This window comes from Oncorhynchus mykiss, chromosome 5, assembly GCF_057628025.1.
Source record: "Oncorhynchus mykiss isolate SJ-2025 chromosome 5, ASM5762802v1, whole genome shotgun sequence".
Taxonomy (NCBI): domain Eukaryota; kingdom Metazoa; phylum Chordata; class Actinopteri; order Salmoniformes; family Salmonidae; genus Oncorhynchus; species Oncorhynchus mykiss.
In genome coordinates, this window is record NC_143026.1 from 23,784,509 (window position 1) to 23,805,069 (window position 20,561).

The 20,561-nt window shown below is 42.3% G+C and overlaps 2 protein-coding genes across 2 annotated transcripts; both read right to left on the minus strand.

Moving 5' to 3' along the window:
• Positions 1-6,693: 6,693 nt before the first annotated feature.
• LOC110523458 (proteinase-activated receptor 2) lies at positions 6,694-12,744 on the minus strand. The gene is made up of 2 exons (XM_021602155.3): positions 12,550-12,744; positions 6,694-9,971 (listed from the first exon to the last, which is right to left on the minus strand). The coding sequence occupies exons 1-2, from the start codon at positions 12,650-12,652 to the stop codon at positions 8,896-8,898; spliced, it is 1,179 nt and encodes a 392-aa protein (XP_021457830.3). The 5' UTR covers positions 12,653-12,744; the 3' UTR covers positions 6,694-8,895.
• Positions 12,745-13,726: 982 nt separating this feature from the next.
• On the minus strand, positions 13,727-19,618 carry LOC110523459 (proteinase-activated receptor 1). Its single transcript, XM_021602156.3, has 3 exons — positions 19,362-19,618; positions 17,891-18,784; positions 13,727-17,749 (listed from the first exon to the last, which is right to left on the minus strand). The coding sequence occupies exons 1-3, from the start codon at positions 19,420-19,422 to the stop codon at positions 17,328-17,330; spliced, it is 1,377 nt and encodes a 458-aa protein (XP_021457831.3). The 5' UTR covers positions 19,423-19,618; the 3' UTR covers positions 13,727-17,327.
• Positions 19,619-20,561: the final 943 nt, after the last annotated feature.

Consider the following 20,561-nt stretch of genomic DNA (forward strand, 5'->3'; position numbering starts at 1 on the left):
CGAGCAGTATGGCTGGTGGCATTGTCATACTGGAGCGTCATGTCAGGATGAGCCTGCAGGAAGGGTACCACATGAGGGAGGAGGAGGTCTTCCCTGTAACGCACAGCGTTGAGATTGCCTGCAACCCTCCACCTCCAAATCGATCCCGCTCCAGAGTACAGGCCCCAGTGTAACGCTCATTCCTTCGACGATAAACGCGAATCCGACCATCACCCCTGGTGAGACAAAACTGCGACTTGTCAGTGAAGAGCACTTTTTGCCAGTCCAGTCTGGTCCAGCGACGGTGGGTTTGGGCCCATAGGCGACGTTGTTGCCGGTGATGTCTGGTGGCGACCTTACCTTACAACAGGCCTACAAGCCCTCAGTCCAGCCTCTCTCAGCCTATTGCGGACAGTTTGAGCACTGATGGTTTGATTGTGCATTCCTGGTGTAACTCGGGTAGTTGTTGTTGCCATACTGTACCTGTCCCACAGGTGTGATGTTCGTGTGTACCGATCCTGTGCAGGTGTTGTTACACGTGGTCTGCCACTGCGAGGACGATCAGCTGTCCGCCCTGTCTCCCTGTAGCACTGTCTTAGGCGTCTCACAGCACAGACATTTCAATTTATTGGCCACATCTGCAGTCCTCATGCCTCCTTGCAGCATGCCTAAGGCACATTCACGCAGATGAGCAGGGACCCTGGGCATCTTTCTGTTGGTGTCAGTAGAAAGGCCTCTTTTGTGTCCTAAGTTTTCATACTGTGACCTTAATTGCCTACCGTCTGTAAGCTGTTAGTGTCTTAACGACCGTTCCACAGGTGCATGTTCATTATTTGTTTATGGTTCATTGAACAAGCATGGGAAACAGTTTAATTAAAACCTCTTATGGCTGCGATCCCCGTACAGGGATCAACATCCGGGGAAATTTCAGAGTGACTAACTAAAAATACAACGTCGTAACATTAAACATTCTTGAAAATAGAAGTGTCTTACATCCTTCAAAAGATTAGAATCTTGGTAATCAAACTCTGTTTTCCGATTTAAAATAGCTATTACAGAGAACAAAGGCCATGCTTTTGTTTGAGAAGAGCGATCAACAACAACAAACATTTTCCGCCATGACAGTTTTGACACATTCACATCTGAAGGTAGAATTATGACTTACATTCTGATATCTTGCTCTTATTTCTCTTCCTGAGGGTCCCAATGATCACATGAAGTGCCGTTTTCTTTGATAAAATCCATTTTTATAGCCTAAAACGAAACATTTTGTAAACCGTTTGTGTCGTGAATTCCATCACTATCAACTTTTGACGGAGCATTCAACGTAATTACACACACTAAACAATCGTTTATCTCGTCATAGTTGGTTTCATTGCAATCCTTTGGATGTTTGCAACACAGCCAAACTTGATTGTTTTTTTTGCGGGGAGTATTGACCGAAGTGAACTGATTTGAAGACAACGAGCAAAGACCTCATTGCACACCAATAATATTAGTGAAGCTTCGTTGATTGACTATTTCTGCCCAATGACCACTGATCTCCTTGAAATCTAGCTGGGTAGATAGCCAATGAGCTGAGGTAAACGCCTGTATGTGGTGGTTATGGTTTCGACCACCATCCCTTGTTCGTAAACGCACGCGTAACGAACTTCATTCTTGCCATTGACCATCAGACTAGTTGCAGTCACGCTTGTTACGCACAGCAGTGTTTTGGAAAGTAGTATTTTGGAAGCAGTATTTTGGAAAGTGTTTTTTCAATGATTTCATTGAAGACATCATGGCGAATAAATCAGGAAAAGCGACGTCCAAGTCTAAGTATACAGATTTGCACCAGATTATAGAAGAGATTGATCGGGAAAGTGAGACAGATTTGTTTGAGGAATCTTTGAGTGAACACAGTTAAGATTCAAACATTGAAGAGCTGTTTCTGCAAGGACAGGATGTACTTCTGGATTGGTAAGTGCTAATGCCGTTTTATGAAATATAAATATATATATATATCGATATTGTTTTTGCAAAAATATATATAGAGATTTTTTTGCAATTTGCAATGAAATATGTGATGAAATGTGTAAAGTACACATTGGCTTTAGTGTGTATGTGTACGACTCATAACCTGTGTGTTTGTTTGTTTGTTGGTTTGTTTGTGTGTGTGTGTTTATTTGTTTGTGTGTGTGTGTGTGTGTGTGTGTGTGTGTGTGTGTGTGTGTATGTATGTATGTATGTATGTATGTATGTATGTATGTATGTATGTATGTATGTATGTATGTATGTATGTATGTATATATATATATATATATATATATATATATATATATATTCCATGTCAGATATATATATTTTCCATTTTTTATTCAAATGGAAAGGAGTAGAACAGCAAACACACACATGGCCACTGTGCCTGCTCCCCCTCTACATTTCCATATGAAATAGCCATTGGGTGCTGTTGGGGGGAGAGCAGGCCCACAACAATGGCCGGAGTTGAATGGAACAGCACTTCACCTCAGTGACTGTTCCCTCTGCTCTATACAATACATATCTGTTTATTTTATGTGATGATAAAAGGCTCATAAAATACAAATCTTTTTTAAAATGTTTTCTTTCACAGTGATAGCGACTCCAACTGGGAGCCCCTGGTGCCAAGGTGTCCATCCTCTACTTTTCACTGGTCATTTACATGGAGTTGGTGAAGTTAAAACCCCTAAAGGATTACTGGAAAACATCCCCACTCTATCACCTGCCCCCCCCCCCCCCAATGTCATGTCCTCTACAAGGTTTTTAAATATCTCACGGGCGCTTCACATCAGTGACCGAGAAGTTGATGAGGAGAATGACAGGAGGAGAGGCACCGCAAGGTTTGACAGGCTCTGCAAAGTCAAAACAAGTTCTGCAAATTAATTACTTAAAAAACATACAATGTGATTTTCTGGATTTTTGTTTTAGATTCCGTCTCTCACGGTTGAAGTGTACCTATGATAAAAATTACAGACCTCTACATGCTTTGTAAGTAGGAAAACCTGCAAAATCGGCAGTGTATCAAATACTTGTTCTCCCCACTGTAGCTTGGACTGTAGCCTATAAAAGCCTATTCCTGCTCTTTTCCCGTGATCCATCAAACACATTTGGTGTGTCATCATAGTGGTCTCTGACTTTTGGTCAGACCCGTTCAGGTAGCACAAACTTAAACTTGCTTCTTTTTTCAATGCTGATTTGAATGTCATTGAGAAAACAGTGAAGTGTCAAAGATTTTTCATTTTCTTGTAATCCCTTACATGTAACGGAATACATGGAATCCGTTACTCCCCAACCCTGGGTGTTGGTACTCAGCTCTGGTGAGCTCCTGCCCAAATCAAGCTTGGCTTCTTATCCCTTGTGCAAATAGCCTACAGCTGTGGCTGTCCCTAACTCATTTGTGCTGAGGGCCCGGAATATTTTATACAATGTTGAAAATTCTCTAGCACAAGCAATGGGCTGGACCCATGTTAGGGAAATACTCAACATTTCAGTTTCATAAAAAGTTACGAGAAAAGTTATTGCGGTTACTAAAACAGAAAACTTTTTCTCTGAATAATATATTTTTGTTCTGCATACAGATATGTTTTGTCTACATTGTTGCAAAGTGGTCAAAGTAGCTGATTTGTGTCAAAAGTTGCACTGTTGCATTTACAGTAAGTAGAATGCCGGAAGTGATGTCACAATGCGTCCTTTTAGCATCTTAAGGAAATGCAATGAAAGTGAATGAAGATGGAGATAAAGGACAAAGTTGGATAGTTTAAAAAGGTATAAAATATACAAAGTTGTATACAAACACTATTCCAGACCAATCTGTATGTTTTAAAGTTTGAATGACATTTCTAGCTTAAACCGTGTAGGAGTAGTAGCGTTGAGAACAAGTAGTATGACGAAGATATAGAATTGGACATTTGTTTTTCGTAAGTCCCACTAACAATAAGTCAGAAGTATGTTGAAGATTTAAAGTTGCGACTCTTGCATCGCAAGTCCTTAATTAAACCACAAACAATACAAGATCACACACAAACAATTAGATTTCTTATTTGAAACATTTACCATCATTTTTTTGTAATGTTCTGTAACTTTATGGCACAAATACCTTTTTAAAGATCTTAAAAAATAAAATAAAAACATGATATCCTCCAGACCAAATAAAAGTCCCATTTAGTAAATGCAATACTTGTTTGTACTAAATAGATATGTAGCGCCACCTGCTGTATGTAATGCAACATGCAGGACTGTGACAAAGTGCTGTAAATGTACTTGACTTGAAGTATGTATAATTCACACCAAAACTACTTACTCTACATTAGCACCCCTAATTTGAGAAATCAAGCAGCTCTTCCATTGCTGAATCCATGGATTATACATTCATACAAATTGACATTTCAGTAATAATGAGTATGAGCTAAAACGTTATTGTAGTGATAAGATATAGTGCATGGTGTTTCTATACAACATTGACAATGTGCATAGGCTATACATTTCACATTGCTGAGTAAATGTCTCTACATATGAACAATGGTAACAAAACAATAATTCTACACTACAGGCATAGAAGTGAGAACACTTAGCTTGCGTAGAAAAGCATTTCCTTGTATTGTTCACTGTGAGCGTTTAAGAAATGGTACAATACACGAATTAACAAAGACTATTTGGTTATTAGGTAAATCCATTTGAATTCAATAACTTTTTGACAGCAACCTTTTTGATTTGAATGAAAACCTCCATACCTATTTTCCCAGTGCTCAGAAAATAACTTTTTGGAACTGAATGCCAAAACATTCAAGAGATAAAGGTGCTCAAAGTTGACTGTATTGCAAGTCTTGAGACAAGTCTTGAGTCTTGAGACAATTGAGACATGGATTGTGTATGTGTGCCATTCAGAGGGTGAATGGGCAAGACAAAGGATGAGAGTGCCTTTGAACGGGGAATAGTAGTACGTACCAGGTGCACCGGTTTGTGTGTCAAGAACTGCAACGCTGCTGGGTTTTTCACACTCAACAGTTTCCCGTGTGTATCAATAATGGTCCACCACCCAAAGGACAACCAGCCAACTTGGCACAACTATGGGAAGAATTGGCGTCAACATGGGCAGGCATCCCAGTGGAATGCTTTTGACACCTTCTAGTCCATGCCACGACAAATTGAGGCTGTTCTAAGGGCAAAAGGGGGTGCAACTCAATATTAGGAAGGTGTTCCTAATGTTTCATAGACTCAGTGTATGTCCATTCTTCATATTTAGAGTTGGGCATAGCTAACCTAAACTTAGGAGTACCATGGTCACTGGCTATGGATGAATGTCTGGGAACGCCCCCTGGAAACTTGCCATAATCAGATCACATTGCCTGAGTGGGCCTCTCTCTCTCACCCATATTACATGGTTTCGAGTGTCTGTTAATTTCCACACACCTCTGGGTAATATGGTTTGGGAGTGACTAAGCCAATAGGAAAAATGCCAATGTATGAAACACCATATTTATATGCTGCTTACAAATCTGTACTCCTTCACTAATAACATCTGCTAAATGTATGCAACCAGTAAAATTAGATTTTTGATTTGATAAGCATAAAAGTAGTTCCCCTTGGCTTTCACAACCTCTCGAGTCTGAACAGGGAAGGAAGGTATGCTTGTGGCTGAGAATGCTACTTTACACAGCTCTAATCTGCTTGGTCTTCTCCAAGGATAACCCAGACAAATCTTATAGCATAGAGAAAACCTATTTCTAAATAAATCAGAGCTATGCCAATCTAGTATTGGCTCTCTTTGCCATTTTAGTTAAGGCTGCAAATTATCTCAGGGTGTAGGCGAAAGTTCTCCTATACATTCAAGATAATGATCAGAATTTCCTCTTTTCTACTTGGTAGTTGTGTATGTAAACTCATGTCACAACAGAAAGGGAACCATTGCTAAATGCCACTCGGCTGACAAAGCCAAGGCCATATCATTTTTGTTTTATGTATTTCTATCGAAAAATAAAACATTACACACAATATGTAATATTACAAATGTAATATGTACAATATTTACATTTTATTTATCAGATTAGCTTCACGAGCATATGCATAGGTGATAGAAATATCATACATTCATGGTTTACAATGCTTAGTGAAAATCTACACATCACTAATAGCTTCAAAAGGTTCTGCCTTAAACTTCTAAAAAGGGAATACATTCTAGTTTCTACCGATTTACACAACCTGCTCCACATTTAAACTTAAAATTATAAAAAGGGATTACATTCTAGTTTCTACCGATTTACACAACCTGCTCCACATTTAAACTTAAAATTATAAAAAGGGATTACATTCTAGTTTCTACCAATTTACACAACCTGCTCCACATTTAAACTTAAAATTATAAAAAGGGATTACATTCTAGTTTTTTTCTACCGATTTACACAACCTGCTCCACATTTTCAAAGTGAAAGACAACGTAAAAACATTTATTATGAAGATGTCTTGATTGTGCAGGTCTTCACAATTACAGCTGAAAATAATTTGAAATACGATTCTACCAACCCTCTGTATTTTCAAGTAATGTGGTGGCAACATCATATTATGGGTATGCTTGTCACCGGCAGATACTGGGGAGTGTGTCAAGATCAAAAGAAAAATAAAGGAGAAATGTCCAGGTAAATACAGTGCATTCGGAAAGTATTTAGACCCCTTCCCTTTTTCCACATTTGGTTATCTAAATTTTTATTTTTTTATTTTAATCCTCAATCTACACACAATACCCCATAATGACAAAGCAAAAACAGTTTTGTTTTCCAATTTATATATTTAAAAAAAAACAGACATTTTGCTATGAGACTTAAAATTGAGCTCAGGTATATTCTGTTTCCATTGATCATCCTTGAGATGTTTCTACAACCTTTTTGGAGTCCACCTGTGGTAAATTCAATTGATTGGACATTATATGGAAAGTTACACACCTGTCTATATAAAAAAAGGTCCTACAGTTGACAGTGCATGTCAGAGCAAAAACCAAGCCATGAGGTCGAAGGAATTGTCCATAGAGCTCCGAGACAGAATTGTGTCAAGGCACAGAAATGGGGAAGGGTACCAAAAAAAAAGTCTGCAGCATTGAAGGTCCCCAAGAACACAATGGCCTCCATCATTCTTAAATGTAAAAAGTTTGGAACCAACAAGACTTCTTACTAGAGCTGGCTGCCCGGCCAAACTGAGCAGTCGGTGGAGAAGGGCCTTGGTCAGGGAGGTGACTAAGAACCCGATGGTCACTCTGACAGAGCTCCAGAGTTCCTCTGTGGAGATGGGAGAACCTTGTAGAAGGACAACCATCTCTGCAGCACTCTACCAATCAGGCCTTTATGGTAGAGTGGGCAGACAGAAGTCACTCCTCAGTAAAAGGCACATGATAGCACGCTTGGAGTTTGCCAAAAGGTACCTAAAGGACTCACAGACCAAGAGAAACAAGATTCTCTGGTCTGATTAAACCAAGATTAAACTCTTTGGCCTCAATGCCAAGCCTCACGTCTGGAGGGAAACTGGCACCATCCCTACGGTGAAGCATGGTGGTGGCAGCATCATGCTGTGGGAGACTAGTCAGTATCGAGGGAAAGATGAACGGAGCAAAGTACAGAGAGATCCTTGATGAAAACCTGCTCCAGACCACTCAGGACCTCAGAGACTGGGGCGATGGGTCACCTTCCAACAGGACAACGACCCTAAGCACACAGCCAAAACAATGTGGGAGGGGCTTTGGGACAAGTCTCTGAATGTCCTTGAATGGCCCAGCCAGAGCCCGGACCTGAACCCGATTGAGCATCTCTGGAGAGACCTGAAAATAACTGTGCAGTGATGCTCCCCATCCAACCTGACAGAGCTTGAGAGGATCTGCAGAGAAGAATGGGAGAAACGCCCCAAATACAGGTGTGCCAAGCTTGTAGCGTCATACCCAAGAAGATTTCAACAAAGTACTGAGCAAAAATGTCTAAAAAACTGTTTTTGCTTTGTCATTATGGGGTATTGTGTGTAGATTGACGAGGGGGGAAAACGATTTAATCAATTTTAGAATAAGGCTGTAACATAACAAAATGTGGAAAAAGTCAAGAGGGACAATTACAGAAATTTGAATAACAAAACACACCAGAATGGCATCCCAAGAGGAGTTGAGTGTTTCAGAGGAGTCCAGTTTCCAGCCCGACTTAAATCTGCTTGAAAATCAAAGACTATGTTTGCCTTCATCAATGATTCCCAACAAACTGCACTGAGTTTGAGCAATTTTGACAAAAACAATGGATATAATGTTACGCTAAGAGTAGGTAGAATGTTATTCAAAATGACTTTCAGCTGTAATTGCTGCCAAAGGTGCTTCCACTAAGTGTTAACTATGGGGTGTGAATACAAACAAGACATCTATCCTTTTTCTTTCACTGTCAAGCAGGTGGTGTAGAAAATGCCATAACTGTGCAAGGGGTGTGTAGACTTTCACTAGGTACTGTATGTGAATGGCTAACTTAAATAAGTGAAGGGTCAGTGCAGGGCACTGAGAACTCAGTTGAAAGTTTTGGAGAGCTCCGCGCTGGACCAAACTTAATGGACATCTGATTGTCTAAACGTGGAGGATGGATCAGTAACACGGAATAAAAACAATTTGCCTCATCACTCTTACTCATTTTGCCCTCTATATAAAACCAACAAAATCTCCATGTAAATATCATGTATGAGGGAAGAGAAGCCAATGTAACACTAGCACATAATATGAAGTAGTCTGGGGTTGCAACTCAGTTTAAAATGGCGCCTTTTCCATTAAAAATGATGAAACAAGTCAGGTGAAAGCAACATGGCAGATGGTCACCAGCTCTTTCTCTTTCACCTGTCCAGTACTTTAAAAACATCAGTACAGCCAACTTCCATCTCCACATGACAACCCCCTTAACAGGAGCTGCTCTGTGTTTTCCCTGAGTCTGACGTGTAGGTGCTTTTTTTCTTGGAGTACTTAAGAGCGCTGAACGAGACCCTCATCCTCGCCACTGTCCTCTCACTTCGGCACCTCAGCGTGTTCTTCACGTGCTCCCTGAACTCCTCTGAGATGAAGTAGTAGATGAATGGATCCACACAGCTGTTGAGGGCGGCCAGACACAGGGTGGTGATGTAGAAGCCGTAGCCATCGTTCACTACTCCGGCCAGCAGGAGAGAGTAGTGCACCAGCAGCATGATGTTACTGGGGGTGAAACAGACCAGGAACATGACCAGCACAGTAATGATGAGCACCACAGCCTTGCGCCGATTCTTGGAGATGCTGTTGTCCGTCATTGAGTTCCTCAGGGACTTGAGCATCAGAACGTAGGCCATCACGCACACCACAGTGGGAACTACAAATCCCAGGGTTCCCATGGTCAGGAAGTAGCCGACGGCCATGCTAATCTGGCTGGGCCGGATAACGTCGTGGCAGGTGGTGATGTTGAGGTTGGTCACCTTGACTGTCTGGTCATAGAGGTAGAGAGGGGTGGTCAGCAGCCAGACCCCCACCCAGACTGCGACCGAGACACCGATGGCTACATGGTTGTTCCTACAATCCTGGGAGAGGGGGTAAACAATGGCCCAGTAGCGCTGGACACTGATACAGGTGATGAAGAGGATGGAGCAGTACATGTTCCCATAGAAGAAGCCCACCAGGACTTTACACAGCCTCTCTCCATAGATCCAGTCGTTACCGTTGAAGTGGTAGGCGATCTTCAGAGGCGTCCAGATGACAAAGAGCAGGTCAGACAGAGCCAGGTTGGCCATGTAGATGGCGGAAGGGTGCTTCTTCTTGGTCCTGAACAGGAAGACCCAGATGGCCATGGCGTTGGTGGGCAGCCCCACAGCAAACACCACTATGTAGACGATGGGGAGGAACACCGTGGTCAAATGACTGTCCAGAACCATGAGGGCCGTCAGGGAGACCCCTACCCCCTCCATTGTCTCGTTCCCTGAGAATCCTCGGTCGTCAACGGCAGCATTACGCTCTGAGAAAGAGGGGATTATAAACAGGGCTGTTTAAGAACTTCCAACAATGAGGTTAGAATGTATGCCATTTGAATACAATAGACATTTGTGACTTATTTACTTCGCTGTCAGGTAGATGCCTCAATTATTACTTTTTTTTGTACTTATGTAAACTATATCAAAAGTAAACATTTATTTGAAATCAACTAATAAGACGCCAGATGGGTAAACAAAAAGTAGGAACAAGGAGAATAAGGATAAGCTTAAAATGGGCAATGTCTACTTAACTCAACAACCAAAAACACATACTGTATTTAAGTGTAGCTTTCTTTATGAACTAGAAAAAGTTATTTCTGGTCATCAAAGTTAGCTGGCTAACTCATTGATCCTGCTTTGTAGTATACCCCTTAGTGATAATTTTAAGTTTAAAAAGTCTCAATAGTGTATATGATGGTGTTCCTTCATGTGGGCATTCCTCCATCTGAGTTTTTCAGGGGGCAAATGACACAGTCAACCGGTGTCCTAGCTAGCTACCGGTGTCACTCCCAGTGACACTGGTACTGTCACTCCCAGTCTGCCAGCTAGCTAGCACACAGTGTCCTTCGCTCCCGCCTGCCGAACATCTACCCTCGCTGTTAACAGAACTGCGGGAAAGCAGTGACCGACAGGCAGGGGCGAAGGTCACGGTCTACCGGTATCCTAGTTATTGCCAGCTAACTATCTATCCCACCTGCTGTGTACCAGAGTCTAGCTAGCGAGCTAGCATCCAGTGTCCTAAACACCTGCCGAACACCTACAACACTGACCCTCGCCGTCATTAACAGAACTGCGGGAAAACAATGACTGACAGGCGGGGGGCAAAGTACAGTCTACCGGTGTGCTAGCTAGCTATCTCTCCCGCATGGTGTGTAACAAGTACTAGCTTGCTAACTAGCTAGCTAGCACCCAGGTTCCTAAACACCTGCTCTCACCCTTGTTAACAGGACTGCTGGAAAACAGTGACTGACAGGCTGGGGCAGAGGACAGTATCTACAATTGTCCTAGCTAACTATAAACTGTTGTTGCCTCCGCCTCTTTTTCTGTGGGGTTTATTGACCGTTGGCATCCAACGATATGGTGCATTACTGCTACCTACTGTATTGGAGCGACCCTGCTGTTGCTGTGTACCAGAGTCCTAGCTTTAAAAAAATGTACCAGTAGAAGTACCCCATATATAAAAAGTTATGGACACCCCTTAACATTTGTGGATTCGGCCATTTCAGCCACACCAGTTGCTGACAGGTGTATAAAATTGATCACACAGCCATGCAATCTCCATATACAAACATTGGCAGCAGAATGGCCTTACTGCAGAGCTCAGTGACTCAACATGGTACCGTCATAGGATGCCACCTTTCCAACAAGTCAATTTGTCAAATTTCTGGCCTGTTAGAGCTGCACCGGTCAACTCTATGTGCTGTTATTGTGAAGTGGAAACATCTAGGACCAACAACGGCTCATCCACGAAGTGGTAGCCCACACAAGCTCACAGAATGGGGCTGCCGAGTGCTGTAGCGCAAAAATCATCCGTCCTCGGTTGCAACACTCACTACCGAATTCCAAACTGCCTCTGGAAGCAACGTTAGCACAAGAACTGTTCGTTGGGAGCTTCATGAAGTGGGTTTCCATGGCCGAGCAGCCGCACACAAACCTAAGATCACCATGCACAATGCCAAGCGTCGGCTGGAGTGATGTAAAGCTCGCCAACATTGGACGGGAGCAGTGGAAACGCGTTCTCCATCTGGCAGTCCGAAAAACTAATCTGGATTTGGCGGATGCCTGGAGAACTCTACCCTCCCCGATGCATAGTGCCAACTGTAATGTTTGGTGGAGGAGGAATAATGTCTGGGGCTGTTATTCATGGTTCGGGTTAATGCCCCTTAAGTACAGTGAGGAGAAATCGTAACGCTACAGCATTCAATGACATTCTAGACCATTATATGCTTCCAACATTCAACAGTTTGTGGAAGGCCCTTTCCTGTTTTGTCGAGATCGGTGGAAGAACTTGACTGCCCCACACGCACAGAGCCCTGACCTCAACCCCATCGAGCACCTTTGGGATGAATTTGGGACGCTGACTGCGAGCCAGGCCTAATCGCCCAACATCAGTGCTCGACCTCACTATGCTCATGGCTGAATGGAAGCAAATCCCCAGAGCAATGTTCCAACATCGAGTAGAAAGCCTTCCCAGATGAGTTCAGGGGGACCAAATCCATATTAATGCCATGATTTTGGAATAACATTTTTTAAATAAAAAATGCAAGGTGATTTGTAGATAGTGCAGGCGACTGCTTACTGACTTGTCGCAGCAATGTTGAACAAGCCCATTGCCATGTGGGATGATGCCATCACTCATTGATGCTTTGAGGTTTGTAACCACACCGATATTGGAAATATCATCACATTTTGTGGTATTTCACAAACTCTGCATTCAAAGCAATCAGATCGAGGGAATCCGACACAATAAATTGTCCAAAGCAATAAAGTATATCCTAACGTGTATCTGAACGGTGGAAAAAAACAAATAACGAGAAATAGAGGGGGAAAGCCTTCTCTTACCATTTTTCTGAGACAGACAGAGATCGACGCAGGTCAATAAAAATATAAGTTTTAACCAATGTGGCTGAAAACCCATGTTAACTTCCACAAAACTTTCCAACATTGATCTATCTATCTGCGATGTATGAAGGGTGTTGAATGCTTATACACGCGTTTGTGTATTCCTTTTGTCTGTGCGACGTTGAAGTAAACGGAAGAGGAAGGGTACCACACCCCTTCCTTACATAACAGGTGAGAAGAAAAAAACCTGCGTAATGTTATAAGACACGTGACCATGCACACCTGTGTTGTTCAGGCTGACTGCCTGAGCAGATGTAGTATGTCCAGATGTTGCCCTCAGACACTGATCTAAGGTCAGTTTTATATTTTTCCACCTAGGCTTGAAGTTGAGGAAGGTATAAACTAATCCTAGAGCTGTGCCTTCACTACCAACTGCAGAAAAACGGATGTGCAAATGTGCCTCCTTTACAAGCATAGGCCTAAGGAAATGTATAGCTCAGCACTGTGGTAGAGTAGGTCTAACAGCATGTGTAGTAGGTAGGCTAGTTAATAGTGGGATAGCATTTCAGTGGAAAAGAGGAGTGCATCAAGAATATTTCCTCACAGTTAAAGAATATGATTCCCTGTCTGCTGATGTCTCCTGCCCTCTTCTCTGTCGTTATGTTCCCAGTTGCAACACAGAGCAAAGGTTTATGAGACTAACGAGAAAGTGGTGTGTCTTGCATCAGGTCCAGTGTACTCAGGACAGGCTCAGTGGAAGTTACAATAGTTTGATCTTTTTGTTTGAGTTAGTCACTAGCATCTCTGTTTGGTCCATAAAACAGAGCAGATGGCTATTTGCTTGAGGACTCTCGGGTGCTTTTCTCTTTCTTTGTACAGGTGAAACGGAGGAATGGAATGGAGAGGAATGGTGGTGATGGGAAGAAAGGACAGGAAGTAACAATGTTATCTGGCCTATTGTCTTCAAATCATAATGGAAATGAATTATCTAAATGAAAAGGTTTAATGTGGAATTAATTTGGTCAACTACCTTAAATTATGAGACAAAATTGGTGAGTCACTGCCAGTGTGTGCATAAACATGTATTACTCAATATTTCAGCTATTCACAATGCCTCTGTGTCCATTATTTATAGTCCTTAAATTCATTTTAAAGAAATTAAACCACAAACAAAATATACATCACACACAAAAAATCAGATAGCTTTATTTGAAACATTTACCAGTTGTTTTTTGTAATGTTCTGTAACAGTATGGCACAAATACCATCTTTAAGACCATTTAATATTTTTGTTGATTTAATGTATCCTCCAGACCAAATATAAATTCCACTGAATACTTGTTTGTACTAAATAGATATGTAGCGCCACCTGCTGTACGTAATGCAACATGCAGGACTGTGACAAAGTGCGGTAAATGTACTTGCCTTGATGTGTAATTCACACCAATAGGGGGCATCACAGCACTTCTTACTCTCAAATTAGTACCGCAATACGTTATATTTCTATCGTTGCGTGCGCAAGTGTCTGTACGCAGCATAGTACCTGCTCTGACGCGTTTTGCTCGACTTGTCTGGGTATTTGAGTAGTCAAGCAGCTCTTCCAATTCTGAATGCATAGATTATACATTCACACAAATGGAATATTTAGTAATAATGAGTGTGAGCTAAAGTTATTTGAGTGATAATATACACACAGTGGTCAGTTTATTAAGGTACACCACCTCGGCTTCGCTCCTACGCTTGTATCACTGGGTGTATTGATACACCATTCAATGTCTGCTTTTATTATGTTTACCCATCTACCAATCGGTGCCCTTCTTTTTCAAGGTATTGAAAAACCTCCCTGGTCTTTGTGGTTGAATCTGTGTTTGAAATTCACTGCTTGACTGAGGGACCTTACAGATTAGGTACATCCATCTTGTACCAGGTCGGACCCCCCTATGAGGTACTCATTCAAAATTCATGTTAAACACTGGCATTGCACACAGTGAGTCCATGCAACTTGTAATGTGACATGTTAAGCACATTTTTAGGCTTGCCATACAAAATAATTGAATACTTATTGAATTAAAAATGAAAAGATGAAATGTCATTTGTAAAAGTTTCTAAAAACATTGCAGCAGACGACCATACTGGGTTCCACTCCTATCAGCTAAAAACAAGAAGAAGTGGCTTCAGTGGGCACGTAATCACCAACTCTGGAATATTGATGAGTGGAAAAACATTACCTGGGCCGACGAATCCCGGTTCCTGTTGTATCATGATGATGGCAAAGTCCAGATTTGGCGTAAGCAGTAAAAGTACATGGCCCCATCCTGTATGGTGTCAATGGTACTGTGGTGTAATGGTGTGGGGAATGTTTTCCTGGCACACGTTAGGTCCCTTTATACAAATTGTGCAACCTTTCTATATCCCAAATATTTCAGGCTGTTCTGGAGGCTTAGGGGGGTCCGACCTGGTACAAGAATGGGTGTACCTAATAAACTCTATGGTATTTCTATACAACATTGACAACATAGTGCATAGGCTATACATTTCACAATGCTGAGTAAATATCTCTATGGCCAGCAGGCATAGCAGTGACCTCACTCAGCTTGCTTCGAAAGCATTTCCTTGTATTGTTCAGTGAGCGTTTAAGAAATGGTACAATACAGGATTGAATAAAGACTCCTTTGTTATTCCCTTATCGCAGACCATCAAACTTAAAATAAATCGTTTTGGGGAATTTAAACCTGCTTCAAGATTAAAAATTGTATTATCCATTACATTTTCACAAAACTTACATTTTCCTTTTCTCTTACCCTAAATATATACAGTGCCTTGCAAAAGTATTCGGCCCCCTTGAACTTTGCAACCTTTTGCCACATTTCAGGCTTCAAACATAAAGATATAAAACTGTATTTTTTTGTGAAGAATCAACAACAAGTGGGACACAATCATGAAGTGGAACGACATTTATTGGATATTTCAAACTTTTTTAACAAATCAAAAACTGAAAAATTGGGCGTGCAAAATTATTCAGCCCCTTTACTTTCAGTGCAGCAAACTCTCTCCAGAAGTTCAGTGAGGATCTCTGAATGATCCAATGTTGACCTAAATGACTAATGATGATAAATACAATCCACCTGTGTGTAATCAAGTCTCCGTATAAATGCACCTGCACTGTGATAGTCTCAGAGGTCCGTTAAAAGCGCAGAGAGCATCATGAAGAACAAGGAACACACCAGGCAGGTCCGAGATACTGTTGTGAGGAAGTTTAAAGCCGGATTTGGATACAAAAAGATTTCCCAAGCTTTAAACATCCCAAGGAGCACTGTGCAAGCGATAATATTGAAATGGAAGGAGTATCAGACCACTGCAAATCTACCAAGACCTGGCCGTCCCTCTAAACTTTCAGCTCATACAAGGAGAAGACTGATCAGAGATGCAGCCAAGAGGCCCATGATCACTCTGGATGAACTGCAGAGATCTACAGCTGAGGTGGGAGACTCTGTCCATAGGACAACAATCAGTCGTATATTGCACAAATCTGGCCTTTATGGAAGAGTGGCAAGAAGAATGCCATTTCTTAAAGATATCCATAAAAAGTGTTGTTTAAAGTTTGCCACAAGCCACCTGGGAGACACACCAAACATGTGGAAGAAGGTGCTCTGGTCAGATGAAACCAAAATTGAACTTTTTGGCAACAATGCAAAACGTTATGTTTGGCATAAAAGCAACACAGCTGAACACACCATCCCCACTGTCAAACATGGTGGTGGCAGCATCATGGTTTGGGCCTGCTTTTCTTCAGCAGGGACAGGGAAGATGGTTAAAATTGATGGGAAGATGGATGGAGCCAAATACAGGACCATTCTGGAAGAAAACCTGATGGAGTCTGCAAAAGACCTGAGACTGGGACGGAGATTTGTCTTCCAACAAGACAATGATCCAAAACATAAAGCAAAATCTACAATGGAATGGTTCAAAAATAAACATATCCAGGTGTTAGAATGGCCAAGTCAAAGTCCAGACCTGAATCCAATCGAGAATCTGTGGAAAGAACTGAAAACTGCTGTTCACAAATGCTCTCAATCCAACCTCACTGAGCTCGAGCTGTTTTGCAAGGAGGAATGGGAAAAAATGTCAGTGTCTCGATGTGCAAAACTGATAGAGACATACCCCAAGCGACTTACAGCTGTAATCACAGCAAAAGGTGGCACTACAAAGTATTAACTTAAGGGGGCTGAATAATTTTGCACGCCCAATTTTTCAGTTTTTGATTTGTTAAAAAAGTTTGAAATATCCAATAAATGTCGTTCCACTTCATGATTGTGTCCCACTTGTTGTTGATTCTTCACAAAAAAATACAGTTTTATATCTTTATGTTTGAAGCCTGAAATGTGGCAAAAGGTCGCAAAGTTCAAGGGGGCCGAAAACTTTCGCAAGGCACTGTATTATTGGTACTGTAGTGGTGTACAGGTCAGAAACAACTTTGGGCCATGACAATCATGACAGCAGCTTCTTGCACTGTCTGAAACAATGTGTATATCTCTTCTTCATATTTACAGCTGGGCATAGCTAACCCAGACCTATGGATGAATGTCTGACTGAATTCATCATACAAGCCAAATCCATTCTTTCTCCTCAGAAATAGCCTAGCTTTGGTCCATGTCTATCTGTCAGACCAGAAGCATCTTGCACTGTCTGAAACAGTGGAAATACAGCATATACTAAATATATATTTTTACATTTTTGTCAGTGAAAAAGAAACAGCTCTCTGTGTCTCCATCCATCCATCAGACCAGGAGTTTCTTGTACTGGCTGCTGAGGCTGGCCTGGAAGGTATCCACCTTAGTAATCCTAGTGCTGGTCCTCGTGCTTATTCTGGTCCTGGTGCTGGTCCTGGAGGAACCAGAGGACGAGGCCAGACTCTTCCTTCCCTCAGCGACCGCCTGGCATCCCAGCGCCCCCTCCAGCTGCCTCTGGCACTGGGACGAGCCAAAATAGTAGACCAGGGGGTCCAGGCAGCAGCTGATGCTCCCCAAACATAGTGACACGAGGTAGGCCACGTGGGTAGCGTCCGGCTCCCCACCCACCTGCCCAGCGATCTGGAGGTAGTGAGCGAGGAGAATGGAGTTGGTGGGTGTGAAACAGACCACGAACACCACAAGCACGGTGACCGCCATCACCACAGCCCGCGCCTTCTGCCTTGAACGGCCTAGATCAGATCAAATTACAATGGAAAATATTATTATCCTCTAATGAGATGTATTTTTTAAACAGACCTGCTGCACCAAGATTAAGAAACAGATTAGCCAAATTAAGTACATTATGTCTGGTTTCCCTGGTTTGTATTTACCTACAACACCGCACGGAGCCTTGTTGAGCACCTGCACCACCCGGGAGTAACAGGTCACCATTACGAACAGCGGCAGGAAGTAGAGGGTGCAGGAGAGTGTAGGAAAGAAGAAGACGTATTGCTCCTCTAACAGCTCCAGGTCCTGGATGTCATGGCAGGTGGTGATATCCAGTGGGTTGTAGTAGACTGTCTGCTGTGAGAGGACAAGAGGCAGCGAGCCACCCACAGCCAGGATCCACATGGCGCTACAGGCCAAGGCGGCGTTGCGGGGGCTCCTCCAGGACAGGGAGTTGATGGGGTAGGCCACTGCCAGCAGGCGGTCCACGCTGACACAGGTCATGAGGAGGATGGAGCAGTACATGTTGCAGTAGAAGGCCGCAGTGACCAGGCGGCACAACCCCTCGCCGAAGCCCCAGTCATTGCCATTGTAGTGGTAGACGATCTTGAAGGGCAGCAGCAGGGCGAACAGCAGGTCGGCGGCTGCCAGGTTCAGCATGTAGATCACTGCTGGCTTCATGGGCCGGATCCGTTGGGCAAAGGTCACCATGGCAACAATGTTAAGAGGCACGCTGATGAGGAAGATGAAGGTGTAAAGCGTCGGGATGAAGATGGTAGAGAGGTGGCCTGTGAGGAAGTTGTTGGCCATAACAGAGATGGTGTAAGACCAGACTTCTGTAGCATTCCTGGCAGAGCCCAGTTCCAATGGTCTCAGTCTGGACCCATTTATAAACCCAACTCTCTCTCCCGGTCCGGACACATTGTTTAGTCCAACTCCAGTCCCATTACTGTCTATGTCTGGGTAGTAGTCCAGTAGGTCTAGATCTATTGGCTCGTCTGTGACCACGGACCCTTCCGAGACTAACCTCCTGGCAAAGGTCCTCACGATGGAGGTGCCTGTGGAGAAAAACAATAGAGTCAGTCACACATGGGAATAGGTGTGTAGCACTGCAGTCTACATTGTAATAGTCATGGAGCTCAGTGTTATGGAGGACCTGAAACAGACTGTTTGAAGTTTCTATAGGATCCCTTTGAAAATGGGATGACTATAATGTGTGTCCTGAAAATGAGAGGCGCTACATGGGTATTGGAACAACTTTCTTTAAAATCTACTTTTCGTTGTTGATAAAATGCTGTTTCTGTCAATAAATTGAAAGACCACTTCTAAAATCCTATCGCAATACAACCTGTTTTCTTGCATCATAAAAAGGAGTTATTTCAGACAAGAAAAGTAAAGGATAAAATGTATACTTTGGAATATGTAACTGTCTGTAAATGATTCATGAATATTACACATAATACTTTATGTTGCTACGGTTATAAGTCACCGTGCCACACCGACCCGCTTATCATAGAATGAAACTTTTCCAAAAAAATAGTCTATGGCTATAATTCAGGTAGGGCCTAAAAGTGTAGGCTACACATTCGTTGTATGTAATACATTTTTATCACGGATCAGGCGAATTCTACTCACCGTTAAAAACGCCTGAAACCGCATGCACGCCTGCCAGGAATAGAACGGCTTTGAAAAACATTCTCGCAGAACTGTAATGAAGTCCAATAAAGATGAACAGATTTACTAATGTAGCCTAAAGCGTTTATTCTAGATCTGAACACGTATTATTATCAACCTGTATGTATGTTTGGTCTCCTTCTCTGTTGCTGCATAGAGAACTAACTGTCGCTTTCAGACAGTTTACGCCTCCCCAGTCCATCTGTGACGCAGAATATGGAAATTGTCCAGCGTGGCGCGCGTTCCTATCTTCTGATGTCATCACTTGAGTCAACGACTGGACTAACTTTCACATGGGTCGACAGTTAACGTTTAATGGAATTACTGAATGGAGATCAATGCTGTTTTCTTGTTAGGACAACTGTTAAATAGAAGATGTAACTTTTTTTTTTTTTACACTTGCGGTTCCAGTTATTGCCTACTTTTTATTTGTATTATTATCATTAAAATGAATGTTCGATATGAACACAGACAGGTGCAGTACACAGTACACCTATACTCCTAGTTTCTGACAAGAGGAGATAATCATATTTTTCAACAATTTCATTAAACTAAAACGCTTTTGAGATGATATGAATATTGAAGAATGCTGTTTGTCAGTTTGATATGTTTTGTTTAGTGAGGTTGTGCTTGCTGATGATTATATAAAGATGTATTTCCTCAATTTTGTGCAGATCTGACTTTGATAATGGTCAGCATCAGGAGTTTCCAGGAAATGGCCAATTGTGATGTTCAAGAGCGAAGGGGGGGGGGGGGGGGGGGGGGTATAAGAATGGACAGGAAGCAATTTGGCAAGGAATTACTTTCTGTAAAAGCAGACTACTAATGGCCTCAAGACAACAGTTGCAGCTGAGTCTCCTATGGTACTGCAGAGCACATTTATAACAATTATTAAATCAGTGGTCCAAAGCTGTGGGACAACACATTATTGTATAATGTACTTGATAATGTAATTTATAAGCCGCTATAATTTATACAAATCAAAATGTCTAGTGTGATTCTTGTAAGAGCCAATTTATGCTTAATCCGAAAATGTGGTCGGAGGCGCCATTGAGTTCCATAGCGCATCACCGTGCGCCTCAAATTTTGTAACAATACGGAGGGCTGACCAGACTTCTGCAGAGGCTGTAAATGCTGCATAGACAATGCAGACAGCAGATT

Bases quoted from the DNA above. Each gene is read 5' to 3' on its own strand.
- LOC110523458 (XM_021602155.3), bottom strand. From the start codon at position 12,652: ATGTTGGAAAGTTTTGTGGAAGTTAACATGGGTTTTCAGCCACATTGG. The intron at 9,972-12,549 runs GTAAGAGAAGGC...CCTCTTTCTCAG, and splicing joins CTGTCTGTCTCAGAAAAATG to AGCGTAATGCTGCCGTTGAC.
- LOC110523459 (XM_021602156.3), bottom strand. From the start codon at position 19,422: ATGTTTTTCAAAGCCGTTCTATTCCTGGCAGGCGTGCATGCGGTTTCA. The intron at 18,785-19,361 runs GTGAGTAGAATT...TTTTCTCCACAG, and splicing joins GGTTTCAGGCGTTTTTAACG to GCACCTCCATCGTGAGGACC. The intron at 17,750-17,890 runs GTAAATACAAAC...GATCTGATCTAG, and splicing joins GGCTCCGTGCGGTGTTGTAG to GCCGTTCAAGGCAGAAGGCG.